The sequence below is a fragment of the Carcharodon carcharias genome, chromosome 10, assembly GCF_017639515.1.
Source record: "Carcharodon carcharias isolate sCarCar2 chromosome 10, sCarCar2.pri, whole genome shotgun sequence".
Taxonomy (NCBI): domain Eukaryota; kingdom Metazoa; phylum Chordata; class Chondrichthyes; order Lamniformes; family Lamnidae; genus Carcharodon; species Carcharodon carcharias.
In genome coordinates this window covers 114,507,385-114,529,831 of record NC_054476.1, presented here as the reverse complement: position 1 = coordinate 114,529,831, position 22,447 = coordinate 114,507,385, and the positions used below count along the sequence as shown (strand labels likewise).

The window sequence follows — 22,447 nt, the reverse complement described above, 5'->3', positions numbered from 1 at the left end:
TTTTTCCAAGTCCCGACGAAGGCATGAAGCAGCACCGAAGCAATCATCGATGTGCCGGAGAAAGAGTTGTGGAAGGGGGCTGGAGTAGGACTGGAACAAGGAATGTTCCACATACCCCATAAAGAGACAGGCATAGCTGGGGCCCATGCGGGTACCCATAGCTACACCTTTTATTTGGAGGAAGTGAGAGGAGTTGAAGGAGAAAGTGTTCAGTGTGAGAACAAGTTCAGCCAGACGGAGGAAAGTAGTGGTGGATGGGGCTTGTTCGGGCCTCTGTTCGAGGTAGAAGCTAAGGGCCCTCAGACCATCCTGGTGGGGGATGGAGGTGTAGAGGGATTGGACGTCCATGGTGAAGAGGAAGCGGTTGGGGCCAGGGAACTGGAAATTGTTGATGTGACGTAAGGTGTCAGAAGAATCACGGATGTAGTTGGGAAGGGACTGGACAAGGGGAAAGAGAAGGGTGTCAAGATAACAAGAAATGAGTTCTGTGGGGCAGGAGCAAGCTGAGACGATCGGTCTACCGGGACAGTTCTGTTTGTGGATTTTGGGTAGGAGGTAGAAGCGGGCCGTCCGAGGTTGGGCGACTATCAGGTTGGAAGCTGTGGAAGGAAGATCACCAGAGGAGATGAGGTCAGTGACAGTCCTGGAAACAATGGCTTGATGTTCAGTGGTGGGGTCATGGTCCAGGGAGAGGTAGGAGGAAGTGTCTGCGAGTTGACGCTCAGCCTCCGCGAGGTAGAGGTCAGTGTGCCAGGCAACAACAGCACCACCCTTGTCAGCGGGTTTGATGACAATGTCAGGGTTGGACCTGAGAGAATGGAGTGCAGTAAGTTCAGAGAGAGAGAGATTAGAATGGGTGAGAGGAGCAGAGAAATTGAGACGACTAATGTTGCGCCGACAGTTCTCAATGAAAAGATCAAGAGAAGGTAAGAATCCAGAGGGAGGGGTCCAGGTGGAGGGAGAATATTGGAGGTGGGTGAAAGGATCCGTTGAATGGGGAGAGGTCTCCTGCCCAAAGAAGTGAGCCCGGAGACGGAGATGGCGGAAGAAGAGTTCAGCATCGAGCCAAGCCCGAAATTCATCGAGGTGAGGGTGTAGGGGTATGAAACTAAGTCCTTTGCTGAACACTGAACATTCAGCATCGGAGAGGAGAAGGTCAGGGGGTATAGTGAATACACGGCTGGGGCTGGGATTGGAAGATGGGGTGGGGACGGAGGGACAGGCAGGGGTGGAGGGTCCTAAATGGGTGTTGGTGTCAATGAGTTGTTGGAGCTTGCGTTCCTCCGGGACATAAAACGTTTCTTGGACTGCTGTTCCCGTCACATTCTGAGATCCACACTCAGTGCCATGCGTCGCTATATGAACACACTTGACCTCTCCCACCAGCAGCACCGCCGCACCCTTTTTCAAAGCTGCGCATGTCCCCAGTTTCATTTTATTCTTCGTCTCATCCGACGCCTCAACAAGAAACTTTTTCTCTTTCTCTCAAGTGCTAAGGAACGCAAGCTCCAACAACTCATCGACACCAACACCCATCTAGGACCCTCCACCCCTGCCTGTCCCTCCGTCCCCACCCTATCTTCCAATCCCAGCCCCAGCTGTGTATTCACTATACCCCCTGACCTTCCCCTCTCCGATGCTGAATGTTCAGTGTTCAGCAAAGGACTTCGTTTCATACCCCTACGCCTTCACCTCAATGAATTTCGGGCTCGGCACGATGCTGAACTCTTCTTCTGCCGTCTCCGTCTCCGGGCTCACTTCTTTGGGCAGGAGTCCTCTCCCCGTTCAACGGATCCTTTCACCCACCTCTAATATTCTCCCTCCACCTGGACCCCTCCCTCTGGATTCTTACCTTCTCTTGATCTTTTCATTGAGAACTGTCAGCGCGACATTAGTCGTCTCAATTTCTCTGTTCCTCTCACCCATTCTAATCTCTCTCTCTCTGAACTTACTGCACTCCATTCTCTCAGGTCCAACCCTGACATTGTCATCAAACCCGCTGACAAGGGTGGTGCTGTTGTTGTCTGGCGCACTGACCTCTACCTCGCGGAGGCTGAGCGTCAACTCGCAGACACTTCCTCCTACCTCTCCCTGGACCATGACCCCACCACTGAACATCAAGCCATTGTTTCCAGGACTGTCACTGACCTCATCTCCTCTGGGGATCTTCCTCCCACAGCTTCCAACCTGATAGTCACCCAACCTTGGACGGCCTGCTTCTACCTCCTACCCAAAATCCACAAACAGAACTGTCCCGGTAGACCGATCGTGTCAGCTTGCTCCTGCCCCACAGAACTCATTTCTCGTTATCTTGACTCCCTTCTCTCTCCCCTTGTCCAGTCCCTTCCCACCTACATCCGTGATTCCTCTGACACCTTACGTCACATCAACAATTTCCAGTTCCCTGGCCCCAACTGCTTCCTCTTCACCATGGACGTCCAATCCCTCTACACCTCCATCCCCCACCAGGATGGTCTGAGGGCCCTTAGCTGCTTCCTCGAACAGAGGCCCGAACAATCCCCATCCACCACTACTCTCCTCCGTCTGGCTGAACTTGTTCTCACACTGAACAATTTCTCCTTCAACTCCTCTCACTTCCTCCAAATAAAAGGTGTGGCTATGGATACCCACATGGGCCCCAGCTATGCCTGTCTCTTTATGGGGTATGTGGAACATTCCTTGTTCCAGTCCTACTCCGGCCCCCTTCCACAACTCTTTCTCCGGCACATCGATGATTACTTCAGTGCTGCTTCATGCTTTCGTCGGGACTTGGAAAAATTTATTAATTTTGTTTCCAATCTCCACCCCTCCATCATTTTCACGTGGTCCATCTCTGACACTTCCCTTCCCTTCCTTGACCTTTCTGTCTCAATCTCTGGTGACAGACTGTCCACCAATATCCATTACAAGCCTACTGACTCCCACAGCTACCTCGACTACAGCTCCTCACACCCCGCTTCCTGTAAGGACTCCATCCCATTCTCTCAGTTCCTTCGCCTCCATCGCATCTGTTCCGATGATGCTACCTTCAAAAACAGTTCCTCTGACATGTCCTCCTTCTTCCTTAACCGAGGTTTTCCACCCACATTCGTTGACAGGGCCCTCAACCGTGTCCGGCCCATCTCCTGCGCATCCGCCCTCACGCCTTCTCCTCCCTCCCTGAAACATGACAGGGTCCCCCTTGTCCTCACTTAACACCCCACCAGCCTCCGCATTCAAAGGATCATCCTCCGCCATTTCCGCCAACTCCAGCATGATGCCTCCACCAAACACATCTTCCCTTCACCTCTCCTGTCGGCATTCCATAGGGATCATTCCCTCCGGGACACCCTGGTCCACTCCTCCATCACCCCCTACTCCTCAACCCCCACCTATGGCACCACCCCATGCCCATGCAAAAGATGTAATGCCTGCCCCTTCACTTCCTCTCTCCTCACTGTCCAAGGGCCCAAACACTCCTTTCAAGTGAAGCAGCATTTCACTTGCATTTCCCCCAACTTAGTCTACTGTATTCGTTGCTCCCAATGTGGTCTCCTCTACGTTGGAGAGACCAAATGTAAACTGGGCGACTGCTTTGCAGAACACCTATGGTCTGTCCGCAAGAATGACCCAATCCTCCCTGTCGCTTGTCATTTTAACACTCCACCCTGCTCTCTTGCCCACATGTCTGTCCTTGGCTTGCTGCATTGTTCCAGTGAAGCCCAACGCAAACTGGAGGAACAACACCTCATCTTCCGACTAGGCACTTTACAGCCCTCCGGACTGAATATTGAATTCAACAACTTTAGGTCTTGAACTCCCTCCACCATCCCCAATCCCTTTCTGTTTCTTCCCCCTTCCTTTTGTTTTTTCCAATAAATTACATAGATTTTTCTTTTCCCACCTATTTCCATTATTTTTAAATATTTTTAAATCTTTTATGCTCCCCCCACCCCCACTAGAGCTATACCTTAATTCCCCAACCATCCATTCTTAATTTGCACATTCGTTTAGATATATATCACCAACTTCAACACCTATGTGTTCTTTTGTTCTGTTGTCTGTGACATCTTTTGATGATCTGCTTCTACTACTGCTTGCTTGTCCCTACAACCACACCCCCCTCCACTTCTCTCCCCCCACCCAACACAACCCCCCCCCCCCCCCCCCCCCCCACACACACACACACACACACCTTAAACCAGCTTATATTTCACCCCTTCCTTGGATTCACCTAGTTCTGTTGAAGGGTCATGAGGACTCGAAACGTCAACTCTTTTCTTTTCCGCCGATGCTGCCAGACCTGCTGAGTAATCCTTGGACATTGCTCCCATTAGCCCTGCTGGCAATGGAAACTACTGGTCTCTGATTGGTCAGCAGCTCTTGGGTGGGTTTTCCAACTGGTTCTCCAACCGTTTGGTGGGACCCCCATCACTAGAACTAAATCACAACCTGTGTCCTTTCATATTAAGTAAAATGATATGCAGGTCTTCGCCTGTCCAACTCTTCCTAAAACAGTGACATTACTTTTAATCTGGTTAGCCTGTCACTATACCAACTGCTGCTAACATTCTCTGTGCTTTCAATCAATATATAGTAGCTGAATTGTTGGATGTGGTGGCAAATGTGTTTTTAACAGAAAATTACACAAAAGAGAGAAATATCTAATAGCCAGAATTTTACGTTGAACATGCAGCTGCGCTCGACCTGGAAGCAAATGAAATCACACGAGAAGACGTCGGGTGTAAGTCCCAAAGTCATTGCGCCTGTGCACTACATTAGGGTCAGCGGGCATGTGCGGGAGTCAGAAGTGTGCCCATTGACAATTAAGTAGCTAATTGTCAGCAATTTTATGTGGCCCGCCCACTTTCACGGTTGGTGGACGAGCCAATCAGCCAGGCGGCCTTCACGTTTTTATTACAGCCTCGACCCAGGGCGGGATGAAGTGTCCAGGGTTAAGTAAAATAAAAGACATTTGAGGGATGAGGTCCAAGCTGTCTGCTGTCAAGTGCTTGAATTTGCAGTATTGACACAGGTTGCAGCAGTTTATTGACCTCATTTCATTTTTGCATTACTGCAGCTCTCTGAGGCAGCTCCACAGCACCTATCAGCCTTCAGGGAGTACCTGCCCACACCCTCACTTCTCTAGGTGCCCGACCTCTTCCCAACCCCCTCCGGCAACACTGAGCCTTTCTCAGTGCATGTTTTATGTTGGCTGCCCGTTAATTGGGCAGCTGATGTGAAATCGCAGTCAGGGGCCAATCGCAGCCAGAAGCGCATGTTGCGTCCGCTTCCAGGCCTGCCAGTCATGCGCACCTGAAAAAAGCAAGATTCAAGCCAATGAAACTAGCTCTGCACAGCAGAAATGTTCTCTCTGTGGCAGTGAGGAAGCAGCATTGAAGACACTAACAATGCAACACTCTGGCCAAAGTCAGCTCTTTATTCCAGATGAAAGGAAACATGAATTTTACCATGTAGATGTGGCCGAAGCAATTGAATATAAGCAGATTATGAATTTATTGATTCATATGTATATTGCAACTGAAACATGAAGATTTTGATGTGTTATGTGTTGCCTATAGGAGCTGGATGCCTTTGAACCCTATCCAGTAGAGATTTTACCAGCCAAGCTTTACATGGGTGATTTCAAACAAGCCTCCAACAAGCAAGTTGAGAAAAATCTGAAAATCAAAGCTTACCTCAACCTCTGTCATGCAAAAGAGATAATGTGAGTAATTAGAAACATTCTCACTTAGACGGATCACAGCATAGTTGGTGTGAAAAATGAAAGGTCACAGTACCTTTGAGGTTAGGACAAAGTGGAGAGTTTTGATATTTTATTTTGCTTGGCCTGTGCCTTTGAGAGCTTGATGCTGATATTGGTACCTGAAATGCAAGAATACATTCTCTTCCACAGAACCAACCTCACTTATCTTGATGTCCTCTTAAAATTTTTTTTTAAAAACCTTCCATGTGGCCAACTTTTTTGTACACAGTTTACATACAAACATACGAACAAGGAGCAGGAGTAGGCCATTCAGCCCCTTGAGCCGACTCCACCATTTAATAAGATCATGGCTGACCTGCTAGTAACCTCAACTCTGCATCCCGCCTACCCCAATACCCTATCACCCCTTGCATACCAAGAATCTGTCCACCTGTGCCTTAAAAATATTCAAAGACTCTGCTTCCACTGCCTTTTCAGGAAAAGAGTTCCAAAGACGACCCTCTGAGAGAAAAAAATTTGCCTCATCTCTCTTTAACATGGCCGACTGCTTATTTTTATACAGTGACCACTAGTTCTAGATTGTCCCATAAGAGGAAACACCCTCTCCACATCCACCCTGTCAAGACCCTTCAGGATCTTATATGTTTCAATTAAGTCGCCTCTAACTCTTCTAAACTCCAACAGATACAAGCCTAGCTTGTCCAACCTTTCCTCATAAGACAACCCACCCATTCCAGGTATTAGTCTGGTAAACCTTCTCTGAACTGCTTCCAATGCATTTACACCCTTGAAGGTCTAGGGGGTGTGGAACTATACAGGCCAGGTTCAATATCTGCTCTTCTTGATTTGGCTGATCTTAGCTGCAGTGTCAACAAAGATGCTACAATTTGTCTCAGAATCCTTGGACAAAAGAAAAGTTAGCTAGGATTCCCACTGCTGATTTATATCTGGCAAAATTGTGTAAATCTGTACATATATATGGTTGTTGGGTGATGACTGAATCAGCCTTAACTGTGATGCCTTCCACAACTCCCATTCACCCACGAGAATGGTAATATGAGAGAGATGCACACGGTTAGTTGGCTGGCACTATGGAAGCATATACCAATCAGCAACAATGATAAAAACAAAATGCTGGAAAAACTCAACAGGTCTGACAGCATCCGTGGAGAGAGAAACAGAGTTAATGTTTCGAATCAGTTTGACCTTTCTTCCAAACACTTTGTCCTAAAATTCTGCTACAATAATCTAATAATAATTATGTACTATTCTCAATTTGCAATGTAACCTTAATCTTATGATTTTATGAAACTACATTAAGAAACGATTGTTGCAATCTGTTTGTCCTTTTAGCATCACAGAAGAGAACATTACTGCAGTTTTACATATTCCTTCGTCAGAAGAAACTAACTTTTTGTCCCATTTCCGAATGACCTGTGGCTTTCTTGGTGAGTTTAATGACTAATCCTGCAAATAGTAGATATCCTTTGAAGCAAGCAAGTAAATGTGTCACAGTATGTAAAATTGCTGCACTTATAACTTAAATGAGTTCAAATTCTGCTTGTCTGTAGTGAGGCCTGCACTCCCTGTGCACTGGAAAATGGACAATAACTTGCTAAGAATAAAAACAGAAAGTGCTGGAAAAGCTCAGCAGGTCTGGCAGCCTCTGTGGAGAGAGAAACAGAGCTCATGGGCAGAATTTTCCACCAGTGGCGGGAAGCTTGGTGGCCAGGAATGCAAAGTTGGGCATTTGGCCAAAAGTTGGATTCCCGCCGGTGTGAAAAGAGTTTGGAATTTTCCTCTCAGGACTTTCATGGCGGCCTAATGGCAGGTCGACTTTCCCACTGATTAACGTTGGGAACTTCATCAAGTGCATAAATACCATGAATGCTCATCAATAGTTCAACTCTCCAGAATCACGTTCTCCCTCCGGATTAAGTGCAATGCCAGTGGGTAATTAGACCGGATTCACGAACGGATGTAAGTGGTGTGTACCTGCCCACCCTCACCACTCATGACTTCAAGGTGAGTACAACATTGAAAGCCTACCTGAAGCAGCACTGCTGCCATCTCTCGTCACTGCTCTGAGTCGAGACCGAGCTCCTCTACCAGAGTATGATTGTTATTGTGGTGCGCAACCAGGGTAGAATGGTCCCAGGCAAAAACTGCTGTTGGGGTGCACAGCTAGATCAGCATGGTCCAAGGGAATGGCTGTAATTCGGGTGCACAAGGCAGGGCTGCACGGTACCAGACAAGACCAGACTGGGGGAGGGTGGGGGAAAGGAATAGGAAAAGTCATACCAGGTCGGGTGGGGGAAGTGGGTTTTGAGGAGAAAGGGAGGATGTGAGGGGATGGCAGGCATAGAAATGACTGGGGGTAGGTGCGGTGGAGGCCAACATGGAAGAGATACATGCAGACTAGTGAAGGGGATGGGTGGGGTTAGTATGGCACAAGAGGGGAGGGGTGCACAAAGACTCATGATGGGGGAGGGGGATGCCTAAGGTAGGCAGTGGGGGGGGGGAAAAGTGTCAGTCAGTCATGTACTCCAAGCGTTATTGTCATTTGGTCAGTGAATCCAGTCTAGGCACTGTAGACAGATGGTCAGGGTGCAAAATTACAGCCAGCCCAGGGACGAGGCCATATGGTCAGAACTGGAAATTAAAGCCAGTCCTACACCAGCGCGCTCCAGGCTACAGGGCTATGCATAGCACACAAGTCTCGGGCCCAGTCCAGAGAGCAGGTAGGCCTGTCTATGCAATGGCGTTCATGCACAACATGGTTTGCAGGGTGAGTGGTCAGTCCTTCACACACAGTGGTCCCGGGGGATGGGAGGCTCCGGACTGGGCTGCACATGACACTGTTAATGTCAGGGAGAGGAATCTGCAGCCTGTAAATGGGGAACTGGTAAAACAGAGCAGGGTATTTGACCCTTTCATTGAGTGGGAACCCTGTAAATCACAGTGTTTATGGCCTCGAGATGGCGAGGAGCTTGGTCCACATGATACATGGGGACATCCATAGTGATCAGTTCAGGGGGGAAGACAGCAATGTCGACCACGATGATAATGGGCTCCAGGTTAAAGGAGGAGGTTGGAGAGTGAACAGAAGGCAGTGTACCCATATATCATGGGCTTCCAGGAAGATTGGAGGGAATTCGCGGTGACAAGGAGAGGATGGAAGCTGGTCTTGAAGGGAAAGTGCAGTAATGTCTGTCTGATGGAATTACGCAGTTAAAAAAGAACTTTGGAAAAAATCACCAGAAGAGGTGTCTGAGAATATAGGGGGAGCCCGCTACTGGACCCCTGGGCTGATAGAAGGGGCACCTAAAATCTTTTGGACTTGAACATCAAGACCAAGGCTCAGCTAAGAAATGTTAGGAAGAGTCAACTGCACCATGACTGATTTGGCCACCCTAACTTACATTAAGAGAAGTAGGACTTGGGGCAACGTGATCACCTCTGATTGACCATATTATTATCACAGAGGAATGTCAAAAGACTGAGGAGCTCATACCCATTCCAAGGAAGCGACTGGCGCATCCCAGGGTGTACTGAAGATGCCTCTCATTTTTAGAGATGAGCAAGAGAGAGTGCCATAGACACCTTGTCTGTTAAGACATGTAGTGACTCACATCTGCCTCATTCTTCAGGAGGATCTGATGCTGCATGGACTGGGAGGCTGTCCGTTACCAGTAGCTGTAAGGGTGACCACTGCACTGAACTTTTTTACAAGCGGTTTGTTCCAGGGATCTACAGGGGACCTATGCAGCATCTCTCAGTCCGCAATACATAAATGCATAAAGGAAGTAACGGATGTCCTTTACATCCAGGTTGCACTGGATGAAGCCAGATGTTTGGACCGTTCCTTTGGGGATCTGCAGTACTCTGCACAGATGTCCCACATCATCGTGAGATGATGAGTCAGCTGCACGTTGCACAACCTGGCATTCCAAAGGGGAGGTCACTTGCTAGAGGGAGACATGGAGGAGGCAGAGATTCTCTTGAACAAGGAGGACTTGGAAGGGCCAGAACCTGAGGGAGGCAAGGAAGGATGGAGATGTTTTGCATGAAGATGCCATCGCCATGGCATGATGAAGAAGATGTGCCTGTGACATGCTGATTGCCACTAGGTTCCAGCAGGAGTATGTCCACATGAGGTGACAAGTGCGCATTTCTTCCGGTCCCTTAGAAGCATGGAAGAGATCAGGAAGCCCTTCCCAATACTTGACATCTCTAGCAAGCTCATCATGCAGCCTGGGACCAACAACCCTGAAGGATAACAAGGGGATCCATGGTGGAAAGGTCAGCATCGAAATGCTGAACGAGGAGCCTGTGCAATGTGAAAGGCAGAACACCAGCGCACAACCTGAGTCAACTGCACATTGCGCAGTCTTTACCACCATCACACAACCATTTCTGCAGCTACTCAGATGTGGAATTGGTTGTAGTGAACATAATGCATCAAGGGCATGTGCCTTCGCACTCACAAGCAACACAACTCAGTGTTGATGCCACAACGTTAGATGTCAACCTCTAAAACACAGGATCACATAACTGAATTGTTTATGAGTAGACTTACAAGTGCTTCTCTCTATCGACATCCACTCTCAGGCTCTGGCTTGACACATCTGCCTTAGAGGACACAAGGAGAGGGTGACTAACATGACCTAGTGAAACATGACATGAAAAGGAGGCACACAAAGGCAGACCATTGAGGAGTGGGAGCACAGGTCACCCTTGAAATAAGACAGCACTGAATCAAATGCAAGAGCCATTGTTCATGAAATAAAATTGTATTTACAAAGGCACATTCTATATACAGTGAATGAGCACCCGTGCCACCAGTGTGCAAACATGATTTCTTACCTTTACGCTAGAGTGCGTAACACTTAGATGCAGCCCCAACATGCGCAGTAGGGGAGGCAGCCTGCTGACTGTCATGCCCTGTTGCCTGAGATGACTTCGGTGGGCACCCTCTGGAGGCCTGAGACCTGGGGGATCCTGGCCTGAATTGAGTCTCCTGCTGTGGGGCAAAGGCACCCTCCTCAGCCTGAGCAGCTGGAGCTGATGGGGTCACGGGCAGAGGGAATTTGAAAAGGTTAGACACCCTTGGAATGTCCTGAGTGGAAGCCCAAGGGTGTTCCTCCTCCCTTTGGGTCCCTCCCTGACTCCCTGCGGAGAAGGGGCACCTGGAGGGAGGTCCATCCCCCTCTTGCTTAACCACTGACGGATCCCACACATGACTAGAGCGATGGAGTGCAGGGGTGCAAACCCGGCAGAAATTGCTGGACTGTCATCCCCAAGGTGGCCACCACCCTGGCCATGGATAGCTCGAGGCGCTTGCATGCTGGAGCCACAACATCAGAGGGAACATGGACAGACTCCTCCGTCCTTCGTTCTAGTCTGCTGACAGCCTCTGACAACTCTGCCTGATGTCCTCCTGCCTGTCTTTGCATCTCCAGCATGTGTGCTTTGGCCAATTGCTAAGGCTTGTCATCGGAAAGGAACTCAGCAGAGGCCTTTCTCTTGCAGTCCTCCGGGTACCAAAGATTTGGGCTGTAACTGCCTCCAACTGCTGGGGAGACATGTCAATGAGGTGTTTCCCAGTTAGTGACCCCGAGCCTAATGTAGATCTATGACCCACGGAGGTGTGTGTCTCTGTGCTGGAGGAGGATGCAGGTATACGCAGTGATGACTCCACATCTAGTGGGTCCTCAGCATCATCAGCTGAGGTGGACTGGGGGCTGGGGCTGAGGGGCAGGCTGGAGGTGTGCCCCAGCCTGTTCCTGCAGGTACCTGGAAAAGAGAGAAGATAGAATGAGTTCCTGAGTAGGCAAAATCCAACATTACATTTAACTCACTGTGAAGGTCATGATATGTTCAAATAATGGATGTTTCATCCATACTGAGTTGTTGAGGGAGGCAGATCTTGCCTTCAGCACAGGTCCGATCCCTGTCAACTCGGTTACCTCCTCCTGGAAAGGAGTCAGCTCTTGTATTTTGGGGGTCCCCAACCGGTCGGGGATCTCTCCCTCTTGTTGAGTGCCAGCTTTGCCTGAATGATGCAATGGATGGAAGAGAGGTTGGAAAGCATGTATGGCTGCTGTGTGTGCTGTACCTTCCCCAGTAAGGGGAAGTTAATTTTGCAGGATGATACATGAAATGATAGTGATATTAAAGTGTGTATGAGGTATTGAGTGCAGATGTTCCCTCTGAATAGTGTGTGAGATCCCTGTGAACTGCAATCCTTAGAGTGCCTGAAGGCGTTATGAGAATGAGAGTCAACAGTGAGTAGAAGGTGGACTTACCATGGTAGAGCAGATGAGATCATTCGTCCTCTTCCTGCACGGAAGGCCATTTCTCTTCTGTAAGCCACGGGCATGGACCTTCCTGGTGACCTCCTCCTTGGTTGCCGAGGTCAGGTTGGTCGGCCTCCTGCTGCCATCCCTTGGGAACATGCTATCTCAGCATTGTTGGATGGCCTGGAAGAGGATCACCAGGGAGTCAGTGGCTGAACCGTGGCACAATGGGCTTGCTTTTGTGTCAGGACATCTTTTTATCAGCACACAGCAGGCCTGCAGAGAGTTGATTGTGTGTTTTGGTGCTGCTCAAATATGGCGCCAGGAAGTTGGAACCTCTGAAGTAATGTTGGGTGGATGAATCAGTGCCCGAACAACCACACAATTCAGCAAGCAGCTCGCAATGCATAATTAATGAGGTTTAAAATGGGCAACCAGGCGGGAGAACCTGCCCCACTGAACAGCTGGAAACATGCCGACTATCCTGCCCGCCACCACACTTTGCCTGCAAAATGGAAAATTCCTCCCATTGTTTCAAGGCCAATATGACTCTTCTTTGGAACTTGGGACTCCAAAGAAGAGTCATATTGGACCCGAAACGTTAACTCTGTTTCTCTCTCCACAGATGCTGCCAGACCTGCTGAGGTTTTACGGAACTATCAGTTTTTATTTCAGATCTGAAGTATTTTGCTTTTAACTTGTTATGATGATTTTGGTGTTGAGGTAAAAATGCTTCAATGAAGCAATCTACCAGTTGCTATTTTTCTGTGACTATTTTTGTGTTCATCAAAGTGAGGGACATTATGGGGAATAAAATATTTCCCATTTCAGGAACTCACTGGATGGATCAAGCAATCACTGCTTAGACATATATAGCAGACTAAAGCAGTTTGCCTCAACTCGAATTTCAAAAGAGCACCAGTGGTAGCAACCATAAGAAGTAGGAGCAGAAGTAGGCCATTCGGCCCATTGAGTCTGCTCCAATTCAATGAGTTCATGGCTGATCTGATAATCCCCAATTCCACTTTCCTGCCTTTTCTCCATAACCCTTGATTGCCTTACTGATTAAAAATCTGTCTATCTTAATGACCCAGCCTCTACAGCCCTATGCGGTAAAGAATTCCACAGGTTTACTACCCTCTGAGAGAGGAAATTCCTTCTCATCTCTGGTGTGTTTTTCATTTCCAATACTTGGCGATATGACCATTTAATATTGAATAAGGAGCAGTCTTGTTGTGCCTTAGCACAGAGCAGATCTGATCAATCTGAACTGGATATGGGCCTAAGTAACAGAGATAAATAGAAACATCTCCAGCCACTTGAGTTGTCATCCAGATTCTGTATAGCACTACCTGATGACTTGTCGTTCTGAACATGAAAGCACATTACCTAAGCAATTTATTTTACTGGAATTTAATTCCAAATGATGTGAACTTCCTTACCATCTTAAATTTTCGCAGTAAAGTTTTTAGAAAAATCTGTTCTTTCGTTGGTACCAGACCTGAATATTTACACTTGATAATGCAATAATTTGTCAGATATATTCAATGATTGGTCATTTGTATTGGAAGTCGGTTAGCTCAGTTGGCTAAATGGCTGGTGTGTGATGCAGAATGATGCCAACAGCGTGGGGGCCTGTTTCCTTACCTTGCCCCATGCTTTATGTAGAGTGGTGCCCCTCAATCTATATAACCACTTGTCTCTCTCTATGGCTAATTACCACTCGCCAATGTGTTATGGCTTTATTATGTATGGTCATATACAGAAACATATAGGTGAGCAGGGCCATTGTTTGATTGCTGTATTTGGATAAGATAAATTCCTTCATCCACCAATCCAATCTTGAATGTTGCAGCTCTTTCTGCCTCACCCTGTAATCATGGAAGTCAATTCTACAGCCTCACAACTCTGTTAGAAGGTTTCTTTTGCTCTCGGTTTTACATTTCTTACATTTAATCTTGTATACACGGCTTCTCATTCTAAAGTCTTCAACTACTGAAAACAGTTTGCCTGAAAACTACTGAAAACAGTCTACCCTGTTCCATTCTTTATGACTTTAACCAATTCTGTCATATTGCTATATAATCTGCAAAACAAACATAAGAAAACAGTTCCTCAAGTCTTTCTTTTGCATGATGGTCAATACCTGTCATTTGTGTGACATAAATCGTACCTGCCACTTGTCAGCCCAAGTCTAGGTGTTATCCAGGTCCCAAAGTAGGCTGGCATTGATTACTTCATTATCAGAGGAGTTGTGAATAGTGGCAACACTCTGGAATCATCAGCAAATATCCTTATGATAGAGGAAAAATCATTGATGAAGCAGCTGAAGCTGGTTGGGCCAAGTATATTTTACTGTTTTCCTAGGACTCCTGGGTGATGGTTTTGTGAAAATGCTACCTTATTGCCAAGGACAGTTGCACTCATTTGACAATCACCCTTGCATCCAGGCTTGCATCAAGGTTGTGATGTGATCTGTGGCTGTACGGAACTGGTGGAACCCAAACTTGAGTGCAGGTGTGCAGGTTATTGGCATGAAAGTTTAAAATTGCTTCGCTTATATAGTCAGCATTTTCTTTGGGGCAACACAGGAATATTTCTTGTACGCAAGTTCTTTTCTTAATGAGGAAGATATAGGCATTATGTCATAGGCATTATGCTATAGGCATTTTATCATTCTCAGGTTGGCAGGCTGTGACTAGTGGGGTACCACAAAGATCAGTGTTTGGGCCCCAGCTATTCACAATCTATATCAATAATTTGGATGTGGGGACAAAATGGAATATTTCCAAGTTTTCTGATGACACAAAACTTGGTGGAAATGTGAGCTGTGAGGAGAATGCAAAGAGGCTTCAAGGAGATTTAAACAGACTAAGAACATGGCAAATAAAATATGATGTGAAAAATGTGAAGTTATCCACTCTGGTAGTAAAAACGGAAATGCAGTTTTTCTTAAATGGGGAGAGATTGGGAAGTGTTGATGTCCAGAGAGACCTGGGTAGTGTTGTCCATAAGTCACTGAAAGCTAACATGCAGATGCAACAAGCAATTGGGAAGGCAAATGATATGTTTGCCTTTATTGCAAGCGGATTTGAGTCTAGGAGTAAGAAGTCTTGCTGCAGTTGCAGAGAGTCTTGGTGAGACGACATCTGGAGTAGTGTGTGCAGTTTTGGTATCCTTACCTAAGAAATGATATTCTGGCCATAGAGGGAGTGCAACAAAGATTCACCGGACTAATCCTGGGATGGTGGGATTGTCCTCTGAGGAAAGATTGAGGAGACTGGGCCTGTATTCTCTAGAGTTTAGAAGAATGAGAGGCAATCTTATTGAAGTGTACAAAATTCTTACAGGCCTCAACAGGGTAGATGCAGAAAGGATGTTTCCCCTGGTTGGGTCGGCGGGGGAGCTATAAAGCCAAGAGAAACTGTCTCAGAATAAGGGATATGCCATTTAGGACAGTAATGAGAAGGAATTTCTTTAGTCAGAGAAGGGCGAACCTTTGGAATTATCCATCCCAGAGTTTAGTGGAGGCTGAGTCATCGAGTATGTTCAAAGTAGAGGTCGATAGATTTCTAGATACCAAAGACATCAAGGGATATAGGGATAGTGCAGGAAGAAAGCGTTGAGGTAGAAGATCAACCATGATCCAGCTAAATGGCAGAGCAGACTCGAGGGGCCAAATGGCTTACTCCTATGTTCCTTCCTATGTTATATCAAAATGGTACAACAAATGACTGATATATTTAGAAATAATAGCATGTGGTACAATAAAAACAGAAAGTGCTGGAAAAACTGAGCAGGTCTGGCAGCATCTGTGGAGAGAGAATCAGAGTTAACATTTCGAGTCTGTGACTCTTCTTCGGAGCGTGTGGTACAATGTATGTCAAGCATAATATGCATAACAATTTGTGGTTGATTACTCCCAATTGGAAACTTCTCACCAAAACAGCTCCATGCAGAACTCTGCCCCTCATGTTGTCAAAGTTCATAAGGTCAGGGAAAGAAGCCTACAGGATTAAGCTTTTGTCCACCTGTGGTGGCCCTGCCATCGAAAACCCCAGAAATATTGGTGTAAAATACCCACAGTTCCTCTCTGTTGGATGATTGCTAAAAAAAGTTACATTTTTTAAAAATCGTCACAATTCTCGAGGTCCAGTTTGAACCCATATCTCACTTGTCACACACCAGACACCAAGCACTCATTTGGTCCCATTATGATCAAGAAACCAGAAACACCTACAAAAGGGAAGCTCTGCCACCGTTGTCACTGGTTCCTCCCCAACACCCTGCAATATAGCATATCCTAAAATTTTCCACATCCAAATCCCAGTGGGGTTTGCTGGAATGACTGAGCGAATTCAGGGCATATGATTCTATACTGCCGAACTCAAAAATCTATGTTATCAATTTTGGAACTTGCCATCAGTTTTTTTCTTATTTACATGTAATTAGAGAAGGTTTAAACACCAAAATTACATTAAAGACATTCCTTTCTTACACACAGATGAGCAATTGGATAAAGGCACGGTGCTGGTGTTCTCCACTCTGGGTATAAGCCGTTGCTGCACTATAGTGATGGCCTACCTCATCCATTCTCAGAAAATTTCACTAAAGGTAACTGAGAAACTCTTCTTAAAAGTGTCTGAAGTGTTAGTATCAAAAAAGCCAGCCTGAACTCTGGGAGCAATACCACGGCACCACTCTTAAACTGTCAAAACTATCATTTCACAGAATCACAGGCCAGAATCTTCCGTTCTGGAGTCTCAGTTTGGTGGGGGGAGCAGAAGTGGGAAGGATTTCCACTGGAGGGCAGAATGGCTAGCCACATGTAATTTTGCACTGTTCAGCATATTACATATGCATCCACGAAGAGTTCGGCAAATCTCACAGCGGGCGCAGGCAGGAAGTCGCTGTCCGCATCATTACCTCATGGGGTCAAAGGTTTGGGCACTATTTTTAAGGGCACCAGGACAGCCTGCATTATCCCTCCCACTTTTGCTAAGCCATTGCTACTCCCTTCCCAGCTAATCCTTCCTCTCTTCCTTGTTCATCATCCATGTAACTTGCACTCCCACCACCCAGCCTCAAGCATTGGCATTTACAGACACTCCCCAAAGAGGACAATACAGTGGCAACTCATCATTAATCATGGAAGAAGTCTACTTCGTCAAATGCACACTACTTCCATGCAGTCATAAAAGTGACCGTTCTAATTTCTGATTGGCAGGAAAATTAATTTGGAGGGGCAGCTTAATTCTGGCAAGCTATCCTTTTAATGAGCATGCATAACATGCTAATGCATGCAAAAGACTTTCCTGACATTGCTTGATGGGAAGCTCAACTCTGCTTTAAAGGCCTTTAAAGAATATAATTGCTAAAGTTCATCCGGCTGTCAGGAAACTGATTTTTTGCCTGCTGCCAAACCGCAGCTTCCTGCTGCTGGTGAGACTAGAAAATTCCACCCACAGAATTGTTACAGCACAGAAAGTGGCCATTCGACCCATCGTGTGGCACTGGCTTGCCGAATGAGCAATTCATCTGGTGCCATTCTCCTGCCTTCTTCTCGTAACCCTGCACTTTGTTCCTTTTCAGATAATAGTCTAATTCCCCCTTGAATGCCTCAGTTGAACCTGCCTCCACCATATTCTCAGGCAGTGCATTCCAGACCTGAACCACCCACTGTGTGAAAAAGTTTTTTCTCATCTCGATTTTGCTTCTTTTGTTTGAAATATTTTATTATTATGCTGATTGTTGTGAGAAAAGCATTAGTGGCTGATATTAATTGGAAATAGAAAGGAAAAATCAGTAGAGATACTGAACTGTCAACTACATACCATATCCCCAGTATATTGTTGACTTGCTGATGCTGGCCATTGTCTGTATAAACCCCCTTTTCCCCATCTGTGACCTGCAACTTGAATGGCTTAATTTGTACAACATAAGAAATCATGGAATAAAAAAAAAACTAATCCTTTCTCAGACTAAGTGTAATGAAAAAGTTATTTGATAAGATCTCTCAGTTTCCGGGTTTAATTGTCTTTATGTTGGAGTCTATACTCCGTGTTCACCACTCTATCTGGGAGGAATGGTTTCTTCTCTCTATTGTTGCTTGAAATGGAAAGGTTCCTTGATGTTGCAATTTCTATTTTTCTTTTACATTCATACCCTCAAATCCTGAAATCGGAGATGGGACTTGGAGGAGACCTGATGCTCAGGACGTGGGTGCAGAGAACCCTGATAGCCACCTTAACTTGTTCAGCTCAACCACAACTTACTGCTGCGGTCACTTGCAAATATATGTTATTTATAATTGAAAGCTCCCATGCATGAGCCAATGATAACCATAAATACATTGTTCAGATCCAGCACTGACCAGTACAACACATCATGGAATTTATATTAGGAAAATTCTTAGGGCTCCAAAGGATCAGTCCAACAACAGGGCACAGTTATTTGTGGCAGACAGATGGCTAAAGAACAGTTTTAAAATCCAAAGAAAAATTGGCAACCAACAATAGGAGGGAAAGGCACTATGGCAATCAAGAGTACATGGGGCAGGCCCACTCATCTCCCTCCACCAGTTATAATAATGAAGATTGAGCCCTCCACAGTTTTCTTGATACTTATGACAAATGGAAGTTATTTTTTGCTATCACCTTTTGAATGCTGGGGTTTGCAAAAGAGTTAAATGTATCTTGATGTTCCTTTCCCTTAGGATTCCTGGGCACACGTTCAGAAGTGCAAAGCAACCATTCGGCCACATCGTGATTTTGTACATCAGCTTTCTAAGTGGGAGGAAGTTATATTGAAGAAAAATGGCACAGATGTCTCTGATCCTTATTATTGAAATGATATTTTGTAGCTGTTAAAGCAAAGATTCATGCACCATAAATTTAGATTTGAATACATTTATACATTTTTTTAAAAGGTGAATAATTTAATTGCCTGAAAGGTGCCTAGAATGTAATTTAATGTATACTGACGCTGCGATTTTAATTTTCAGTATAATTCCTAATTGTAACTGTAATTGTAATGTTGGTTCTAACAAATTTATGCAGATTGGGTTATAAATGTGCATAGTGGGTTTATAATTAATTTATATTTAAAGTACATAGTACATATATTCATAATACAATTCTAAATACTGTTTTAAAAAAATGCTTGGCTCTGTCAATAGGCCTATTTCATTGTCACCAGGACATGTAAAATCAGGCTGAAAACTGATCAGTAGTGGGGAAATGTTAGGAGTTAGTCAGTATATATAGTTTGCATTTAGTTTGACCTGTCCTCAATCAACGCTTTTTAAGCTATTAACTAGAGGGAATAAAAAAATAAATATTAAATATCTGTTGTTAAGGTTATGGAATGAGTCAATTGAGTGCAAAGGAACCACAACAGTCCACTGAAAGAGATGAGTCTCATAGTAGAAGCAGTGATAGTAATTCTTCACAGATTAATGATCAAAAATTCTCTTTCAGACGTGCAAATATTTCAGAATTTAAAAGGCTATTGGATGCTGTGATTGGGAATCATAGAATTTCAACAAGGTTCTCCCAATCTCCTGCCCTAATTTTGCCAGAAACCTGAGAAAAATTTACCCCATTACTCTGGGGCTTCCGTCAGTGTTGCTCTTCTTGTTTTTAAGGATTGAGTTATACAGATGGAATGGCCTCCCTCATTTACACCAATCATTCAGACCTGAATTGCATCTCAGGCCAGAAAGTGCATGGAGTCCCAGCCCCATTATACTAGTTGCAGCCAGGCTTACCTTCAACCTCAAAAGTTTGCAAGTTTGACTTCTATCCCTGGATGTGAATGGATAATCTGAGCAAACAGTCCAGTGCTACATTATTAAGATGTTGTCCTTTGAATGAGACATTAAACTAAGATCCTATCTGGTGTTTTATGGTAAATGTTAAAGACTCGTTTTGAAGAGCAGTAAGTTTTCCCAGATCTAATTGTCCTCAATTATTTAATGTAAAATGAAGGATCATCAATTACATCTTTAATGGCTTAAGTTATTCATAACCAAAGCATACTATTAAATGGGCTTAAGCTATTAAAGGGAATTGCATCAAAGTATAAAGGGATGTGAGGAAAGGGTAAAATAATGGAATTGGAGTAGCACCGTTATATCCACAATGGGCTGTGACATCTTCCTGCAGCAAGGATCAAAGTAATGGTGATTTTGAGGGCTCTTGAAATTTTCTCGAGGACTACTTTGTGATTTTCAGTGACTTCTTTTTCATTCTCACTAACTGGGATCTTGGTATATGCAAAATGGTTGCATATTTGTCTCTAACAGTCAAGTTAGTTCAAGTAATTCACAATATGTGAATGCTTTGAAATGTGATAACACATAAATGTAAATCCCCAAATTAAAATGTTCGGTATTAAATTATCCAATTAACACTGTGTTCATTACACTAGCATCCACTCCATATTATTGATCCACTTGAAAAGCTGAAAGGTGCTTCAGCCTGTTGCATAAAAGTTTAAAGACACCATTGGAAGAAAGAAAGATTTTTCATTTATACAGCCTTTCACAACTTCAGAATGTTCTAAAATGCCTTACAACCAATGAAGCAATGCTGTAATGTGGGAATTGCAGCAGCCAATTTGCACACAGTAAGGTCCCACAAATGGTGCTGTGACAATAACCCAATAATCTGTTTTAGTGATGTGGGTTGAAGTGCTTGTAAATAAATGAAAAGTCTCTTGATTCTCAAGATACAGGTGGGAAGGTTGCATCTGCCGAGAGAAGGTCTAGTGAAAATGGTGTGGTCAATAATGTGGTATAGAGGAGACATAAATAAAAAGCTTCTAACCCCAAACAAAAATATTAATTTTTACCATACCCCTGACCACTAATCCTGATGCTAAAATCAACCCCTCAGCACTCTCCCTAAACCTGAAATCATGTGTTGTCAATCGCATGGTTGCCTGCAGTGTGACTAGTCATTGTGGCATTATTGTCGATGCAGTTCAGAGTCATTGTCAATAGTCACCCGGTTGCGCTGAGAGCCTTGAAATTCATTGGGCCAAATTTTACTGTAGAAACGATAGTGAGCCAAACAGCAGTCACCATTATTAAAGGGGAAACCAGACAGCAAATTCCAGGGACTACATGTGAAGTTAAGTGCAGAAATCAGAATGTCACTGTCTAAGTTGCCCTGCTCCTATTGAAGCTGCATGAGAATGGTTTCTCACCAAGAGATGTAACATTGAAATACTTCATTGTCTGAAGTTGCTGCAATTATGTAATAGATACCCATTCAACTCACCAGAAAAAAGTTAGGGCTTCTCCATTGTAACCACATGGTAAGTTTTAATTACTGCTGAACAACCTCTCTAACATTGAAAATCAACTTTTAAAAATATGGTGTCTCATTCTAGATTTTAATTATTGTTGGAAATTTAAAAATATAAAAACATTTAAATATTTTTTCTTTTACTTTTTGGCTTTCTCTCTCAACATCATTTTGCTTTCTATATCTGATTTGATGTTGAATTAAATATTCTAACAAGCACTTCCTGGTTTAGACTCTACACTGATGATTCACAATTCTTCATTCTGGTTAAGAAGATGTACAGTTTGTTGGCCTATTCACACAGGTTACAGATCTCCTGTAAAGGACGCTTCACCAAACTGCCTCTGTACAATAAATTCTAGTGCAAAATCCCATTGGAATTTCGTAAGTAGGTGCAATTGTAATGTCCAAGTGATTTGTGACAACAGAAACATTATCTGGTACGCAGCAGCTGTTATGCAGAAAGCAGCAGTCCATGGTGCTATCAATCTGTGAAGGAGGAAAAAGCACTGAAGAACCAAGTTACCCTCTGCACCCCTAACATCAGAAAAGTATCTCAAGTTAGAAGCCTGAGCATCTGTTTATGTTCCACATCTGTCAACACCTGCAAGGTAAATTGTGAAATCCCAATTGGTTACAATATAAGTGTCTGTCAAAGTGTAATGGTTCTGTAAAATGCTAAAGTGAGGAGCACATTCACAGTTACTTTGCTCCCGAGAGCTGTGTGCACCTTCCTTATAAGCAACTTGGTACGAGTCAGCCAGGTGACTGCATTGTCCTGGGTGCAAGTTTCCCTTCATGCAATTGGCACCTACACTTTTAATGGAGGGCATTCAAAGGCCCCAAATATGACCACTCTCCTTAGGTCCAGCCAGAATTGCCCCCATGTCTCCTGAGCCATTGTGAAAACTGAGACAACTTTACCGTTCCCACCACAGCTTCCCTTTTCATGGTGAACTGCAGGTCTTAGAGGCCTGCTCCTGCAGCTATTTTTCCAATTCTGAGCCCCAAGTAACGTGCAAATCAAAAAGCTATGTTCCCTTTTATTGAATTAAAATAGTGATTCGAGCTCATAATCTGAAAATAGATGGATTCAGAACAGTTCTAGCAGGTCAAAACTAGGCATCCAT

The 22,447-nt window shown here is 44.9% G+C and overlaps 1 protein-coding gene across 2 annotated transcripts in view; it reads left to right on the top strand.

Moving 5' to 3' along the window:
• styxl1 (serine/threonine/tyrosine interacting-like 1) overlaps positions 1 to 19,357 on the top strand; it is a 50,573-nt gene extending 31,216 nt beyond the window's left edge. For both annotated transcript variants that reach the window (XM_041197897.1, XM_041197896.1), the window contains 4 exons: positions 5,562 to 5,707; positions 7,061 to 7,155; positions 16,511 to 16,620; positions 18,722 to 19,357. In XM_041197897.1, the coding sequence (XP_041053831.1) occupies positions 5,562 to 5,707; positions 7,061 to 7,155; positions 16,511 to 16,620; positions 18,722 to 18,853 (483 nt within the window). In that variant the 3' untranslated portion in view covers positions 18,854 to 19,357. The remainder of the gene's footprint in view (positions 1 to 5,561; positions 5,708 to 7,060; positions 7,156 to 16,510; positions 16,621 to 18,721) is intronic.
• The last annotated feature ends 3,090 nt before the right edge of the window (positions 19,358 to 22,447 follow it).